The sequence below is a fragment of the Gastrolobium bilobum genome, unplaced genomic scaffold (genome assembly GCF_033153095.1).
Source record: "Gastrolobium bilobum isolate Gb01-03AN ecotype WA unplaced genomic scaffold, APGP_CSIRO_Gbil_v1 utg11839, whole genome shotgun sequence".
Taxonomy (NCBI): domain Eukaryota; kingdom Viridiplantae; phylum Streptophyta; class Magnoliopsida; order Fabales; family Fabaceae; genus Gastrolobium; species Gastrolobium bilobum.
In genome coordinates, this window is record NW_026897141.1 from 215011 (window position 1) to 233413 (window position 18403).

An 18403-nucleotide genomic window follows, 5' to 3' on the forward strand; every position below is an offset into this window, starting at 1 on the left:
AATTATTTCATAATTATGGATATCAAATTTATTATCTTAAGTCAAATTTTTGAACGCAAAGGGAACAACATCATGGATCATAATTCTATTAATATTTAATAACTGTTAACTTTGACACTTTTTTCCTGTTCTCTTATTAAGATCAATTTTCTCAAAAATTAGTGTTAAAATATAAAAATGGTAGAAATATAGTGTCAAAATGTAAGTAAAAATAGGTAAAAATATTGTGCAAAAACATAATAACGATAGAATAAATTTTTATATTTTTTACTTAAACTAAATTTTTTATTTTTAAAAACTATTTTTGTGTAAAAACATAGATTAAAATTGGATATCATAATTGAAATTAAATAGAACAACTCACGCTAAAATGTTTATGAGAAATATTTTTTTCTTATGTTATAAGAAAATAGTTATCTTGTAGAAATAAAATTATAAGTGAGATTCGCAAGTAAGAGAAGAAAAAAAAAGAGTGGTGGGACCTAACCTTTTTGTGAGTGTAGAAAAATTGCTTATCTCATGTAAAATGAAATAAATATAACCCAAAGTTTATAGATCGCCACACATTTTTATTTTAAATTTATCTAAAAAAATTAAGATATTTGAAAGGCTCGATGTTAAAATTTGACGGTCTACTAATAATATATACCTGGATAGGGATAAGGACAATGGCGATTTTGTTTTTTCCCTCCATACGAATCTTTTTGTGTGTGTAGAAAAATTATTTATCTCATATAAAATGAAATAAATATAAGCCAAAGTTTATAGATCGCCACACATTTTCATTTAAATTTATCTAAAAAAATTAAGATATTTGAAAGGATCGATGTTAAAATTTGACGGTCTACTAATAATATATATCTGGATAGGGATAAGGACAATGGCGATTTTGTTTTTTCCCTCCATACGAACCAAAAGCAAAATTCATTTTTTCTTCAACTATTAAGAATTTTCGGCAGCAAATTTTATTAAAAAAGAATTAATCTGAATGAAGTACAATTTTATCAATTCCTAAAAAGCCTGAAAAATCTCACCAGTTCTAATAAGAGATAAATTCTTAACAAAGATTTATTCTAGACAAATACAAAAATTATAATTTATACATTATTGTTTTATATTAAAAATATAGAAAAAAAAGTTTATCATTTTAAATGACATAAAGTTATGTCTTTTTAAGAGAGAGATAGACACAAAATAATATTTTTTATTTAAAATTTAAATTAAAAAAAAATCACTCACTTTTTCCCTCACGATTTTAATTTTTTGTGTCTATCTCTCTCCTAAAATGACATAACTAATGTCATTTAAAATGACAAACATCAAATCCTAAAAATATATATAAATGTCAGTATCAAAGAAAATGACTACGTTACTTTTAGAATAATTATTTACTAATTTAATATATACAATTTATATAAACTAAGAGCATACAAATATTTTTGCCTTGGCAAGAACAAATGAATATCAGTCATTTACCTAGTTCTCATGCATATTAATTTGTTATGTTTTTGGACTAAGCAACAAAATTTTTGCACTTATTTGTGGCATAGTTACACACTACCATTACATTTGTTGTCAATTTTGAGGTAACGGGGTTTTACTTTATTTTATTTACTCATGTTCTATTTTAAAATTTGACCGTAGAAGTTGTTAAACTTTTTTTTATATTTTTGGACTTATATTTTATATAATTATATGATTTATATATTTTAAATATGAAGTTATTCATTAAATTTTAAATAATGACTTATAATTTTTTTTTACATGCATAAATATAATTTTATATCTTGACCTTAAGTAAAAAAAAATTTAGTAAAAATTCACTTTTAATAACATTGACTAAGACCAATGGTTCCTCTCCCTAACAAAACAACATTGAACGCAAGATCAGTCTATATATACCATAATATAATGCATTGAACTTCACTGCATCCGATTGCGCCGAAGATATTTCCCTCCCTAACAGATTCTTTAACTGCCAAATCATCATTGCTACAGTATCCGGTTGAGGTAGAGTCACCCAACCTACTAAAATATTAATTTAATTCAAGTACCCACCACAAGGGAACATTTTATTTGTCAACACAAGTTTGTTTGGCAAGTGTCTAAGGTCGATAATTTATCTTCAAGCAAGCACATTACAATAACTAATTCTTGACAGTTTACCCAAACACAGCCAACCGACTCAGCATATAGTGATGAAAAGTAATGGCATCGAGTTAGGCTAAAGCATATGTCAAACATATATACGAATATGCTCTTGAATTTATTAATAGTATTATAACATATCGTGTTATATGTCATGGCCCACTGGCCTAAAATTCCGAGTACCCCCTCCAGACTCACGTTCTCCCACACATCTTCATATATTTTACACATACGCACGTAAGATACTAATTTTACCCACTAAAAGCCTAATCTGAATTAAATCAAAAACAAATTATTGCTTATTTAGTAATCTTACATGCATAAAAAGTATATGATATTATCTCAATTCTTACCTCGCACTCACAAGAATTTATAGTCGCTCTTAAGCTCCTCGTTAACACTGTAGCGGTCATACACAATTCTCCCATCTCTTATTTTTTACAAGAACTATCCATGGCATAAATAATAGCCTTTCAAGCCATATTCAAGAGCTGATAATTGCATGCTACAAAGTTCATATTTGCTACAAAACAAACTCAAAATTTAGATGCATGAGGTCACTGCCATCGTTTCCTTATTCTCCTAATATTCACGAAAATTGGGTTAATTTATATATATATATATATATATGAGGTAAGATCTTTTGACACCAGTGTCAAATTTGAAATTTGACACCTCATCTGAGAGCCGTTAGATCAAAAAAGATCAACGGCTCTGATTTGTAAACATGTGACACCATTGATCTTTTTTGATCTAACGGCTCTCAGATAAGATGTCAAATTTCAAATTTGACACCGGTGTCAAAGGATCCTGCCTATATATATATATATATATATATATATATATATATGAATTCACTTTTTCTACAGTTACTGCAAATAAGTTATCTGCAGTAAGCTCAATACGACGTCATTTTGAGACGAAAATCATGGTATTTTTGTAATTTTAATTTATTTCAGAATTATTATAGTCTTTATAATTTTCTAATCTTTCAATCCCAAAACAACGTCGTTTTGAAAATAAATGCAGATAACTTATCTGCATTAACTGCAGAAATATATATATATATATATATATATATATATATATATATATATATATATATACATTGAAATAATACATGTCATCACATCAACCCTGACAAGTTAGTTAATATAGAAGAGTTAATCATCATACAAAAATTTTACGTAAAGATCTCGGTTTATTAATAGAAAAAAAAAGTTAGAGAAAAAGAAAAGGAAAAGAAGTACATGGAAATCCAATCATGTATTTAACTGGAGCTAACAACAACGTTAGCAAGCTCAGTGGTAGAATCTTACACAAAGGAAATTACAAGGATGATGCTTTCTCATTGAGTGCTTCTTTAACTACTCTCAAAAGCGATGGCATCAATTTCTGGTTTGTAACAATAATACCAGAAACAACATCAAGAAACTTTCCTTTAGAAAAGTCCAAAGGGTTCCCTGCAGCATCCGTGGCAATACCTCCAGCTTCTGCAGAAGTTAAATTGTCAAACAATCATGTATACAAGATCAAAAGTAGAAGACACACTCAATATCAAACCTTTTAAAACCTATATATTGTAACATGTCAACGGAAGTCACAATCTTCTGCATGTTTCATTCTCAATCATGAGTATATAAGAGTTCAGCATATATAACTATTCCGTGAGAGTATAATATCTTCATTGAGGACTTGTGTGCTATGTATTGAAAATTGTAACAAAAAAAAATTCAATAACCCCCCTCCCCTCTCTTTAGGGGTAACCAAAAAACAAAGTATTGCCTTCAATTTCTTCTCCCACCTTCTGTTTACTTACCATAAAAACTCCAGCATATATTATAAGACCAAACAAAGATCAATGCTAAAAACACGTCAAAACTAACAATTGATTGAAATCGTATAACATAACTATTCGGAAGCACCTTAAATATCTGAAGAAACATCTTATGACAAACCTCAACATTAAGTAGGCCTAGATAAACATAAAAACCAAACCAAACACTATTCATAACAAAAATAAAGAAAGGAAGGAAGAAAAATACACACCAGTCACAACAATGCAGCCAGCAGCATGATCCCATATTTTTTCACGGTATCCTTTGTGAGGGAAACGCAGATATATAGCCCCATCTCCTCTAGACAGAGCTCCATATTTTGCTTGGCTGTCAATTCTGACGGGTGGCGCTTTGACACCGAGTTTCTGTTCATGAAGTCATAATGTTCAGGAATGTCTGCATATTAAATCTAAAAATGTAGAAAGAGAAACTGAAAAAACAATAAAAAGGATAAAGGTTGACAATAGAAATAGCATTACTTCTGCAATGGAGCTAGACAAGTCATGTGAGGAGTGTGCTGCTTCAAAAGATTCAAAAAAAGATGCTTCTTCTGGATTATCAATAGCACTGACATGCACCTGGATGATGATAACAAGATACTTAATTGGTCACAGCACAATTGTCAAGGACATTAGCAGAAGTTTCAAGTAAGACAACATTCTATAAGCACTAACCCTAGTTTGTGTAGAACCATCCAATGCCTGCATATATGCTCCATCACCAACTTTAGCAAAGAAAAGACAACCAACTTCATGAGAAGAAGAATGCTGCTGATTACTGCCAATGGATGCCAGTGGAAGATTTGGACAAGCCAAGACACCCAATACAACTTTGCCTTCATGTAGCAAAGCTAATGCTATAGCATATTGATCTCCTCTCACAAACCTATAATGTCATCTCACAAGCATGAGATACTCCATGACTCGCATATTGATAGTACAGCAACCATGCAAGTGAAACAAACAGTATAAAACATATAGACTGTAAATTAGGAAACTAATGAATAAAAGGAACTATTTAATCAAATGTTTAGTTATTTTGATGGGTAAAGGAAATAAAAGTAAATACAACTCCAAAATTTTGTATCATCAAATTTTAGTCACTCCATAAACAGAGATTTAAATCTTTATTAACATGACCAGAGATTCCAATTTTCAGCAACCTGAAGTCTTCTAGGCAAATTGTCAATTTCACCGAGCCAGGTGATAGATAATATCTCCTTATCAAAATTAAAACCATAATTATATATTTGTTTGAATTTAAGTGATGGCAAATTAAATTTCAACCTCTATTTTTGTCCTTACTTTCTTACCAAAATAAGATATTCAACAATCACTGCAATCTTAGTAAATAATCAAGATTAATAATACTACACAAATTTCACATATTTATAATATAAGATATTACAAACAACTCCATGCTGCAACAACATCCCAATTTTTTAGGAAGAGAAACTAACATAGCTTTGACATACAGAAGAAAGTATTGAAAACATATTGAATTTAAACGCAAAAAAAAAAAAAAAAAACTCACCCTTTAGTGCCATCTATTGGATCCAAAACCCAGTGCCGACCAACAGAACCACCTTCAGACTTACCATTATCAATGGCTCCAAGAACATCATCTGTTGTTAAAGTAGAAAAGCTATATGATCCTTCACTTGCAAGAGTATCATTGACAAGTTCTGTAATGCGCTTCAATGTATCATGGCCACTGTCCTTACGAAGATCCCCTGAATCCTAGAGTTTTAAAACTGGACTTAACATTCAAGCATAGAAAAGAAAGCAGAGTCTGCATGTCCCAGAAATCTGTTAAGAGTTTACAATTTCACCTCCTCAGCTACTAATGAAAATGGTTCAGAAGGAAGTTCTCTCTCAAGTATAAAGCTGACCAAGGCTTGTGAACCTGTAAACCACATGTAAGCAACCCATAGTTATACTAAGTGAATCTGCACTACAGCTAAACCTCAATGAATGAGAGTAGCAACTAAAAAAAAAATTACAATGGAAAATTGCTGCAAAATTTGTAAATAACTTTCTTTTTTCAAACTGATCCATATAATAGACAATGAAGCACTAGCTCAACGTGTAAACAAAAAGAAAATTGCCAGAAGAGATTTAATATCCAACCTTAGAATGGAATATTCACTATTTTTTGTTTTTTGTTCTTTTGGACAAAAGGAATATCCACTAATTTAGACAATATGGACTAGTTTTGTTATGCTCAAGAGAAATTTGCCCAAGAACTTGCTGGCTGAGCTAAATTTAATTAAGTCCTCTTACTTTGAATCTATAAAAAAAAAAAAAAAATTTGGAGACACATAGTGCGATAGAAATTTATAAAATAGCAGGGAATACATACAAAACATTCAGTACAGGTGCATATTATAACATAAAGGTAAATATATACAAGTGGAAGGCTTTTCCTCATCTTTGTCATGAAAGCCAAAATGCTTTATACTAGCCAACCTTAGCCTTATACAATTTCAATCATAAAAAATGGGATCAGTGCTCCAATCATCAACATCTTTCAACTCATGCAGAGTTCTAATATACAGTCCAAAAATAGCATGCAAAACCTGATAAGATATTGGTGTAGAGTTTGTATTTCGTAAAACAACCATTTCAACCCAAAAGCTTAAGCTATTAGATGAATACCACATTAATTGTTTTATATTATATTCCATTAAAACGCCCCATCACATAAGACCCCATTGGGCTCAAAGGGTGGACAATGCACAGACCCACCTACATATGTGTAAAAACTTTATAATATTTAATTATTTATTAATAAAATGAAGACGGTGAGGATAGAACTCATGACCCATGTACAACAATCATTTCAAGCCAAAAGCTTAAGCTATTCTAGTGAATGCCACATTAATGGTTTTATATTCCTCTAACATATTTATAACAATATTATTGAAGACCAACTCTTTGAACTTCCCCTCATCCAAGGGCCCTATGGGATTGAAGCATGAACAATCCTCAAGCCCTTTTAAAGTTAATACACATCCCCTTATGCAAGGGCCCTGTAGGATTAAAGCATGAACAATCCTCAAGCCCTTCTTACAGTTACATAGAAGGTGAAAGCATGTGGGTAAGAGAGGGAGATACGTGGAGTAGAGGAGGATTAAACCCCGACATCAACATCACACCCAAATCTTAAACGATTAGGCTGTTGCCAATTGAGCTCACAAGCTCACATAGTGATAAAATGATAGGCCTTCAATAAAGTAACCAAGCCCATTAATTAGGAATTAGTATATATAGAGATGTTTAGAGTGGGGTTTCTTTATGCATGAATTCAGAATTGGTTAGTGGGAAAATTTGGAGATCTCTGGGAGTTGAGGTCTCTAGGAGTTTATTTTCTGCATTTTATCTTGTAAGGAGCTTGGCTCCATTTATGTTTTCTGCAATTTCAGATTTATAAAAAAAAGGTTCCATCATAAAATAAACTGAATCATGAAGAATGGGGACAGCAAGGATCAAATTCATGAGCACTTGATCCTAGAGACTATGATACCATATCAACTCTCCTAAAAGCTTAGGCTATTAGGGGAGACCTCAGGAATGGTTTTATATCTCTAACACATATGAAACTATAGCACTGCAAAAGCTTACCTTATTATCATTATAGAAATACAATAGATTTCAAACTATAATGATATTGTTAAGAAAATTGTTGGCTCATTCTTGAAATTGGAATTAGTTAAATATTAATGGAATGCATCAGCTATTCCGATTATAAACAGAAAATTTTTAATTTAAAATTCTTACAAATGTGAGAATATGATAGGACTGGACTCCATCTTCATCATACTATGAGGAAGAGGAACAAGAATTTCTTTCAAAGGTCAGGAGCAAATTATCTTGAGATCAAATTAATGGCTCTTTTGATAGGATATGAAATATCTTACATACAGAAGCTGATAAACTATACAACATGCAGAAAATGTTGAGATCAGTAACCCCATATTATCCATCTATATAAAACATGGCAAGTATTTAAGAAGATAACTAGAAAGTGCACATCATTTCCCACTGCTCAGCTTCTATTTGTCTAAATGTAATCCATCCAGTTCAAGTATTGATATAAGTAAGCCAGGAGGATAATTTTGTACCTAGTTAGCACTACTTCTACTCAGTCAATAAATAATAACTGAACTTTGCAACTACAAATAGCTTATCAATATGAGTGATTGCAGGAAAAATATGCAACCCTGATTCAATATTACCACATATAATCAAACAGCATGTTCTGAGGAGTAAGACAACTAACCATAATCAGCCACTGTGACAGGACTTTTGTCTGATTTTGAGTGGACATCGGATTGCAGCAGAGCCTTTTGTACTTTCTGGACAAAACATACAATGAAGAATCAGTATCCATAGGTACTATAGTCTATAGCAGCATTTCTTCTTTATTTATTTATTTCTAGGCAATAATTCTAGCAGCACTTAGGAGATAAAAAACCAAAAACTAAAAATAAAAATAAAATAAATAAATCAGATATTTGAAGAATTTTACTAACCAGGATATACAACAAAATACAATATGAGAATATTTAAATTCAAAGCATCATATTAGAGCTCTGCCTCACTTATATTCTTTTATTTATTCATTTATTCTTTAGGTTCATTTATTGCATTTGCAAGATCATTAAGAAGGGTGTTTCCAATATCATATAAACATATAGTCAATAATATCAAATGATGGTCGGTTAGTCAGGGAATTGAGTAGATGGGGTGAGAACATGTGTTTCCAATACTGTCTTTAGCAGGGTTTAAAGCCTTAACTCTGGATCTGTCTTAAATCGGACTAATCCCGTGACAAACTCATTAAAATATCTCAAAAAAAAATAACATTTTGGCAATAATAACATAAACAAAATCCACATCAATTGTCCCAGCAAAGTGGGCAATGAAATTACGAAAAATCAATCTATAATTCCAATAAAATGCACACCCATAAGCAAAATAAAAAGGGGGGTATGTTTGATTCTGAAAATAATGATGGTAAAGTTTAGAACTTGAGAAACCAAAATTTGTGGGGGTGCATAAAATAACAAAAAGTAAGGATTTTGAGGGAAGAGAATGGATAATATAGCATGCCTGGCAGAGACGAGCAGCGAGAGTAGCTGCTTTCTTTGCAGCAGCAAGCTCCTTCTCGTAAGTCATTGAAGAAACTATCACTGTTAATGGCGAGGAACACGAAAAGCCCCTTCCCCTTGTTGACAATACACACAAGTTATTGGCTTTTTTGCTGATTTTTTGTTCGCACCACCTCGAATCACTTCCAAGCGTTATTGCTCTTGCTCTCAACAAACGTGTGGGTGTACCCATTTTCCTTTTCTTATTTTTCTTTTTAAAGTATATCACCTCACTCTTTTATTGTTTTCTTGATTCTACATAAGAAAACATCCATTTTAGTTGCATTTGCATCAATACAATTAACATTAGCTTATTAGCTTAGTTGCATAAATACTCTTTAATAAGACTTATAATTGATTTAACTTCTCAATTGTAGAAAATTAACATAGTTTCTAAATTAAAAAAAAAAAAGGAAAAATATTTCTACAGTTAATGCAGATAAGTTATCTGCATTTATTCTCAAAACGACGTCGTTTTGGTATTGAAATCTCAAAAAATTATAAATATAAAAACTATTATAACCCTGAAATAAATTAAAATTACAAAAACACCATGATTTCCACTCAAAACGACGTCGTATTGACTAGTAACCGCAGAAAAAATGAAGAAAAAAAAACAGTGACAATGTTTAATGAGTCCGTAAACAAATACTTTCCCGTCACTTTACACAATTAAAAGTAATAATATGTTTGGTTTTGATTAACTTTTAAAAACCTAATTTCTATCTTATTACAAAGTTTTAATTATGTGATTTATTTTTTTTATTTGGCAATTTTAGAATAGTGAGACATAATTCATGACATTTCTATCCTCTAACATTAATCCTGAAGAAAATTAATTTTTTTTCTATTTGCGCCAAGGAAGAATATTTTGGTTAGAAAAATACATTTTGTAACATTGTAACACAATTTTTTTTTAGAAAAATAATTGCATTTAATAATGCAATACAATTTATTTTTTTACACTAGATATTATGACAAAATATCAAAATTTTATATTTAATAAATAATAATTTTCGTTGTGCATTTTGATTTAGGGGAATGAAAATAGATTTTATTTATTTATTATTTTAAAAAAATCAGGTCATGGGTTAAAAGTTAACCTAGTTCAATATTTTTTTTTTTTTTTTTTTTCATAAGACATTGTTTAGTTTTTTGTTTACGTGAAATTGAGAAACTTGCGTTTCTACCGTTTGTACATTTTTACACTGCATTTTTATTAATTTTTATTAAGGAGAGTTTTTACTTGTGTTTTAACACGTATCACTTTAGTAAAAACTTAAGAACATAATTTTACATTTTTACCCTAACTTTTCACAACAACTAGATCGGCTCATATAAATCGAAGCATAGAGCGTCGGTTGCAAGTTCTTAAAATTGATTGTGCAACAGATAAATGGAGAGAGACAGTTTAATGAAAATAAAAAATAAAAAGAAAATATGTCGCTTATTATTTTAATATATCAACGACTCACAATGATTAAAAATTTAAAATAATGTATGCTTCATACATAATTAGCTATGCTATACATATTAATTTATTTTTGGGTAAAATTCCTATACATTTAATTGTCTATAATTCATTCAAAGAATCATGATATTCTATACGTTAATGCATGATTGATAATTAAATGGAATAAATTATATTTATAACTTTTTTGTTTACCAATAGTACATTCCTACCAATAAGTCATAATTGAATTTGTAAATAAATTTTTTATAAATATAATCTTTCCCTAATTAAATTTATTGTGCTTAGTTGATAGATTATGATTGGATGAATTTATATGGGAGCAAAATAAATTAATAATTAATGTATAGATCATGTAATATACACTATACAAAATTTATCTTAGACCTTCGAAACATCAAATTAGAACATCATGTTGGAACTTCGTGTTGGGTTTAGAAAAACTAATGTCTAATGGGTGAAATAAGGACGAAAGTGATAATTTACTCTTATAAATAATAGAGTTATGCCACTTGCCCTGCAAGCTTATGTTTAGGTGTATGAAAAAAACTCAAATGAAATGAACTAATCCAAATAGCATAATTGTTTTTAAGAGTTTAATATTTCTTATGAGGTAAGAGATAAAATTATTCCTTACACAAACATAATTCATAAAGTTGTATAAAATCTATATTTTTCTTTCTTTTTTCTTTTCACATGGACCCACACACACTTTTATGTGTGCGTGTGAAATAATTTTATCTCCTGTGAGATACTAATGGACATGTCACTTACGCTACTGTCACTCAAACAAATCCAAACTTTACTTTTACATGAAAATATACACATCACTTTTACTAATATTTTTCGAGGTTGGTGATCTGCAATTCAGATTAAACTGCAGAGGATCTTGGTCAATGAATTTAATTTTTTAATATAAATATTGAAGTAAATATGATATACTAACTTCTTAGTGAGGTGACCCAGTTCCAATTTTGCAATTGGATATCTGACATCACCTTTGTTTCCAGAAATATTTTGAGGAAAAACTTCATCAAAATATACATACAAACAAAAACAGCTAACCAAAAGTAAATAAAAACCAAGCAAAAACTGCTACGAACACCTATATCCACTTAATAAATTCAATGTAACTTGAAAATAAAACTGTAAATATTCGAGATACAGTCGACACACTTCACAGTAGTGAATATATAATCTTCATAGACAATAAGGATACACTGCAGAGGATTCACTTATCTTTTTAAATTATAGCCAGGATACACTTTCCATAACTGATTAATACATTAGAAAATTTAAAACATTATAAACCAGAGACCTGCTTTTAAACTTCACAAAAAATTCATTAAAAGAAATCAAGAATAGAGGACTTAATACAGCTACCGTAAACAAAGTAATTCATAACCTTCTTGAGTCATAACCCAAGAAGTCAGGCAGATCCATTAACGTAAGAAATTTGAGTTATATCATGGTTTTTTTTGGCTTTAGTATACTTTTGAAGCACCAAGGAAATGCAACTGAACACGACAACAGTGTTGCATTACAAAGGAATAATCATCGTGAATGTCATAAACACATTTGAAGATCCAAATATGCAACAAAATTACAACACAGGAGTTCCAAGAATGTTACATAGAAATATGGGATAGAAATGAAAATGGACAAACAAATTAAAAAATTAACATCAATAGAGGCGGGTTTACCTCACATGTTACTTGGATACATAAATACTCTTACCCGGGCTCCCTATAATGCATCAGAAGTCAAAGAAGTCACAAATCACAATACTAATAAAAAACAACCCATATAATAAAAAACATGCTCTAAATTATTACCATTGATCTTGGAGGAAGATTTGACTTGAATTTTGTCTGAACAATACCATTGTTACCGTGAGGCCTTTTGACCTTACCCCATATGCAGCGGTATTGACTTTGATTCTTCTTCACCTTGGCCTTATAGATATATGCCATTCACTTGCCTCCATACCATGCTACCTATTCCTTTGTGTTCACTCCCTCAATTTGGATCAGAGATGTGTCTGGGTACTGGTTTGATTTGGATCTGAAAAATACCAGCACTTTATCATACACCAAATAACCTAACAAAGCCCTTCTCGCTGAGGAAATAACCCAAGTACAACAACCAAACACAAGATGAAATAACCGAAGTACAAATTAGTAAAACTACACAGTGCAAGAAGCTTTTACCTTTTGGTATCCAAGGGTTTTGCCCCTCACGGAGAGTTCAATACAAAAGAACAAAAAGTATATTATTAGCTTATTTTGCTGCAAAAGATCAGTTCACAAAATGAGGAACAAAGAGCTATGGCCATTCAGGAAGGAATGGATAACAAGAAGATAAGATCATTGACATCAATATATCCACTCAAGAACTTTGTCTTCAGAAAAAAGAGAAAAAAAAACGAATATACATTCCGAAATGCTACAAAAACCATCATTGAAATCCCTTTTTACTGTAAGTATAATAGTCATGGATCAAAAACCATCATTCTGACTAACAAAGCCCGGCACAATTGGTAGAAAGCTGGGTCCTTTAAGCATGTTGACAAGGGTTCGATCCCTGGCCGTGTGTATATAAAAGACTTTGTTGATAGAGGTTGTACCCACGATCGCATGATCTCTCCGCCTCAAGGGGATTAGTTCTTGGCTTTCGGCTGGGGGATACCCTTGGAACAATTTCCAGGAAAAAAAAAAAAAAAAACCATCATTCTGACAAATCTATCTTTCCATGTAACAGGCACAATAATGATGTCCTATCTGTCAGATTCTAACAAATGGTTGCCTGCCCTTTGATTTCCAGCTTCCAATATTTCACCTGTAATTCAATATCATTCTTGTAATTTCCCATTGGGTGATTTCTTCCTCTAAATCATGTGGGAGTGGAGAAAACTTTGAGTTCCATAGCCTTTTTCTGAAAAAGATCTTTCTTCTTAAAAAAAAAAGAAAGGGAACTTCTCATGAAAGGAGAAAGCCACTGCGCAAATTACCCTGAATATGAATAGAGAAAGAGAAGAAATAACAAGGGAAAGTTTAGAGAGAGATAGAAGAGGGTTAACAATTTCTCAATAAGAACAATCAATTAAAACCTGAGAAATAGTACATAGTTCTCTAATAAGCCAACTAAACCAATCCTAATTTCACCAGGATAGAAAACCCTAATTTGACATATACAAATGCCTTAATCATGAAAAAACCATACTCTATGCATCTACTGCAAAGTTTTTTTTTTTTTGTTTGGGGGGGGGGGGGGGGGGGGGGGGACTTGAGTCTTCAAAGATTTTATTTCAAATGCTTAAACAGTACATATCTGTTTATAACTAGGCTTTCAAAACATATGAAGAAGTGCACAACACAATAACCTTGAATTAAAAATAACATCTCAAACACCTGTTACTAACCTTAGATATCAAGACTGTTTACATAGCCCTGCCTGCAATGAGAGGTTTAGGAGGGGATAGAGATCGAACTTCAGGTGCAGAACTGGGGAAAAGTATGTTCAGCCTGTGCATCAGGATATCAGCCCTGGATGGAATTTCATTCAGAAGAAACTGCTGAACAATTGGTTTCTTAAACCATTCCATGACAGAATCTCCTGATGCCCTAAGAACCACTTTACTAACCTCAAATGGAGACTCTACTGAGCTCAACATCTGTGCAACCACGATCTTTAAAGTCGCTCCTGTTACCAATTTAATCCGTCTTGGGACAATGCCATAATATAGCATGCGCTTTCTGAACCTATGAAGAGTGTGCACTACTGCTATAAGAGCAGCTCCAACTGACAAGTTTCTAACATCAAGAGACCAAGCAATGTGCTGATCAAAAACTATAGCCTTTGGGAAAAGTTTATTCTCATAAGCAACCTTCCAAACACATCGAGCTCTATTTATCTGCCCCATAAGAACTAGGTAATTGAGAAGAACATTGACAAAGTACTTTGCAGCACCTTCCTCCAATTCATAGTCAATACCTTGAAAGAATTCCCTGACAAAAGATAACACCGGCTGTCCCCTCTGTTCTGGGCCTGTGAAAAGTCCACACATAAAAGAGTGGGCCTTATGCTTTGTAGCACTAAGGATAGACATCAAATGCCTCTCATTCTGCTCTTCCTGACACCTAACAAGATGGGCTAAAATGGAGGTGTAAAGTATCAAATCAACTTTTGCAGCAGAGTTAACATATGTTTCAAGAAGAGGCTTGGCTGACTCATATAACCCGTTCTTCATGCATGACTCAAACAACTGTCTGATTATAAAATTATTGGTTCTGATCCCTGACGAACCCATGAAACGCAGCCACCTCAAAGCAAGATCGACTGAACCTTCCTTAATATACACCATCAAAACATCACTAGCTGTCACATCCACCGAATATCCCATGGTCTTCATTTCAAGTAGAATTTTGGCAGCCACATCCACCAGCTTCTTATTAGCTAGTAGAGTTAAAAGAACAGTATAAGTGCTGAGGCCAGGCCTTAAACCTGCATTAGTCATTGAATTGTACAGTCTCATGGCATGATCAATTTGTCCAGATGCAGCATGCATTTCCAAGAGACAAGCATATGTGGATGGGGTGGGTAGAAATCCTGCTTTCTCCATGTCTGAAAATGCAGACATAGCAATGTCCAGCTTCCCTGATTTTGCATGGGACTCAATGATCAATGTATACAAGCCAAAGTTAGGCCTGAACCCTGCTTTCTTCATCTCATCCCATAACCTAAGGGCAGTTTCTAACTTTCCAGACTTCACATAAGATTCAATTAAAGAAACATATATAGTAGGAGGTGGCTTGTACCCAAAACCTCGCATCTCCATGTAAACCTTCATTGCACTGTCCAATCTCCCCGCCTTCCCCATTGAATCAACAAGTGATGCAAAGATGTTTAAACCAGGCCGGAAATCTCTTCCTTTCATTTCTTGGAAGAGTTTGAAAGCAGCATCGAGACGGCCCGACTTTGCTAAGTTTGGGATCATCAGTTCATAAGTCGAACTATCCAATGAACAATTGGCTGCTTCCATGCTCTCATATATCTCAAACGCCTTATAAGGCAAACCCTTAGTCAAAAACAAAGTAATGAGTGAGTTATATGTTTCTGTATCAATTTTACAACCAGCATCCTGTATTTTCTTAAAGCAGCAAAAAGAGACTTCCAACTTCTCAGCTTTAGCCAAGTACTGAATAACTCGATTATAAGCAACAAACAAGGAAACCCCACCATTGGCAGAATCACCAACCATCTCGTCAAACAATGATTGGATCCCATCAAAATCCCTGCGCTGGTTCAAACCATCAAACAACATAACATAACAGTCATCACTAGGTGAATACCAAGATTGCCTCTTAGCCCACCTAAAGAAACTCAAACATGCATCGTTATCATTAATGACCTTCAATGCTTGAGTAATGTGAGTCATGTTTGGTACAAACTGAAGTTTGTCCAATTGGGTCTCCAATTCTGGACCCCATTTCCACCTTTTGACAACCTCAACAATTTTGGCCACAGCCAGAGCATTCAAAAAGGGCTTCTTGACATCACCCACCATTACATGATCATCAAGCCCAGGTTCCACGGACCTTATACCCTTACCCTTGTAAAGAACACTACCAGATTCATCCAAGTACTCAATTTCCTCAGTCCACTCTTTAGACCCACCACTATCATAACAATAAAATCTCATTAAACTAAAATTCCCCACAAACTTGAAATCTTTGCACAAACCTGGGTTTCTCCACCTGGTAGGGAATGTGGTTGTAGAGGTCAAAAACGTTAACTTTTGGGCAAAGGGTATTGGGGAAATGAAGGAGCAAGAGGGTGAGAGAAGAGAGAGATGATGGGTGAGTTTGATAGTGGAAGAGAGCAATTGGCGATGATGAATCATTAGAATAATATGAAGAAGCAAGCAACCTAAAAGTGATCGAAATTGCTTACACACCTTTTTGTTCCCGTTCCAGTTGTATGCTGTAACAACGCTAAAACCCTGAAATGCTGTTCCTTAATTTTTCTCAAGAAGAGTCGCACACAGTCCAATTTTTTTCTCTCTCTCTCCTCTCGGAGTTTTGTAATTATACATACAGATTAAGCTCTTTTAGGTGATTAGGTCAAAGATAAGAATTTCAATCGATCATAAAAAGGTACGATATAATCATGTTAAAAATATGGGTTTTATAATTTTCAACTTACGTGATAATTAAAATTTTATGGTGTGGAGACAAAAAGTATATGATTTATATGTAAGAAAAAATTATATATAGTACTTATGTTATAATAGAAATCAAAAAGCGTGTAGGAAGATTTCAATTCTCACGTTGAATGAAAATTATAAAATCTTATAAGTATATGGTAATTTTTTTTTGTAAAGAAACTTAAAAATTCTTGACTAATATGTTTAACAACTTTATAAATTTATCTATATAGATTTTAAAATTTTATAAGGATTTAATATTTTTGTTTTTAGTGAAGAAATTTTTTTCAATCACATGTATAAAAGTGAGTCTCACTAATATTTTTTTTTCTCTTTTTGTTATAATGGGATCCATTTACTTTTATATAATTGTAGTAGAAAAAAAAATTATAATAAAAATAAAAATATTTCTCCTATTTTATAATGTTAAAAATTCAACGTGTCTTTTATGAACTTTTAAAAAATTTCATATTGTATTGGTCTGATAGAGAGGGCAAAACGGGCTCGGCTCGGCGGGCCAACCCGTCGCACCTGTTAAACGGGGCGGGGTGAGCTGAGTTTTTCAACCCATCTGAAAAGGGGGCGGGGCGGACTCATTTTTTGGCGGGTTGATGGCGGGCATAGGCGAACCGAGACGAGTCAGTGTAAAATAGGTTCGGGTCGGTGGGCCAACCCGCATAATCCGCCAAACGGAACGGGACGGGCTGAGTTTTTCAGCCCATTTTCAAAAGCAAAGCAGGACGAGCTAACTTATTTTTTGAGAGGTGATGGCGGGGTGGGACAAAGCGGGCTGCCCACTTTGCCATCCCTGGCTATCATAATATCATATCCATGCTTCCTGGTTGGTAGAGAAAAACAATATGAGCCTCTTAAACTATATTATATTATGTATTTAATGTGCACTCAATACACAGCTTAGTAGGATTATATTATCATATTATATGTTTGTAGCCAATCAAATATTGTCTGAATATGGATAAACAAAAATACCATTTATAACATATTTTTATATATATATTTTAAATCAATTTCTAAATTGTTTTTTTCTTTTAACTTATTTATACATTAATTCTTATTATTAATTATTAAAATTTCTAAAATTTGTTAAGTTAAATTTTGTTCATATAAACAAGGCCTATAAACTTGGCCAAATTCTTAATTTTGATATAGGAGGGATCCAAAATATTTTTGATCTTCCTAGACTAAAGTTGAGAAAATTTTGTTCCGAGACTAATTGAGAACAAGCTTGATAGTCAGGAACAAAATAGTGCTATGGTCTAATGCAAAAGTTTAATTTATAGAAAACGAAATATTTTTCTAAATTTGTTTAAAGGCCTTTTGTACCCCGAATATTGGATTGATGAAGATGGGGATTCTAATGTCTTGTGAACACTAAATCCTTCTTCTGATGATGAGAAATCAGTTAGAACAATATGCTAAATGATGTATCAAAGGTACACTTTGAAGTGGAAATGAAATTTTCATCAATATATTTGGCGTAAAAGTAAAAGTAAACTATTTAGTGGCCAGCTTTGAGCAACAGTTGAAAGGACCGAAAGAATCACATGTAAAACATACATAAAAGAGAG

At 32.4% G+C, this 18403-nt stretch overlaps 2 protein-coding genes across 4 annotated transcripts in view; both read right to left on the reverse strand.

Annotated features, from left to right (window-relative positions):
* The window catches only part of LOC133304460 (pentatricopeptide repeat-containing protein At1g79490, mitochondrial), a 74674-nt gene extending 58035 nt beyond the window's left edge, over positions 1 to 16639 (reverse strand). The window contains exons 1-4 of one of the 2 annotated variants that reach the window (XM_061504497.1): positions 14031 to 16639; positions 12820 to 13620; positions 12445 to 12673; positions 12313 to 12355 (exon numbers count right to left, since the gene is read on the reverse strand). In XM_061504497.1, coding sequence (XP_061360481.1) covers positions 14049 to 16511 — 2463 coding nt within the window. In that variant the 5' untranslated portion in view covers positions 16512 to 16639 and the 3' untranslated portion in view covers positions 12313 to 12355; positions 12445 to 12673; positions 12820 to 13620; positions 14031 to 14048. Of the gene's footprint in view, positions 1 to 12085; positions 12356 to 12444; positions 12674 to 12819; positions 13621 to 14030 lie in introns of those variants that run through there. The other variant, XM_061504495.1, reaches the window with a different exon arrangement.
* On the reverse strand, positions 3331 to 9335 carry LOC133304467 (SAL1 phosphatase). Of its 2 annotated transcripts, none has more exons than XM_061504506.1 (8): positions 9101 to 9335; positions 8268 to 8343; positions 5818 to 5891; positions 5520 to 5725; positions 4655 to 4871; positions 4466 to 4564; positions 4198 to 4351; positions 3331 to 3641 (listed from the first exon to the last, which is right to left on the reverse strand). In XM_061504506.1, exons 1-8 carry the CDS (start codon positions 9329 to 9331, stop codon positions 3478 to 3480), a joined length of 1221 nt encoding a protein of 406 aa, XP_061360490.1. In that variant the 5' UTR covers positions 9332 to 9335; the 3' UTR covers positions 3331 to 3477. The 2 variants fall into 2 exon arrangements, with proteins under 2 accessions (XP_061360490.1, XP_061360489.1); XM_061504505.1 differs by having other exon boundaries at positions 4661 to 4871; positions 9101 to 9333.
* Positions 16640 to 18403: the final 1764 nt, after the last annotated feature.

What these genes read in the sequence shown, in the direction of transcription:
- LOC133304467 (XM_061504506.1), bottom strand. Translation starts at nt 9,331, where the DNA reads ATGGGTACACCCACACGTTTGTTGAGAGCAAGAGCAATAACGCTTGGA. An exon ending in TGTCACAGTGGCTGATTATG is followed by an intron (nt 5,892 to 8,267) that starts GTTAGTTGTCTT and finishes TGTGGTTTACAG; the next exon opens with GTTCACAAGCCTTGGTCAGC. An exon ending in CCAATAGATGGCACTAAAGG is followed by an intron (nt 4,872 to 5,519) that starts GTGAGTTTTTTT and finishes ATGACATTATAG; the next exon opens with GTTTGTGAGAGGAGATCAAT.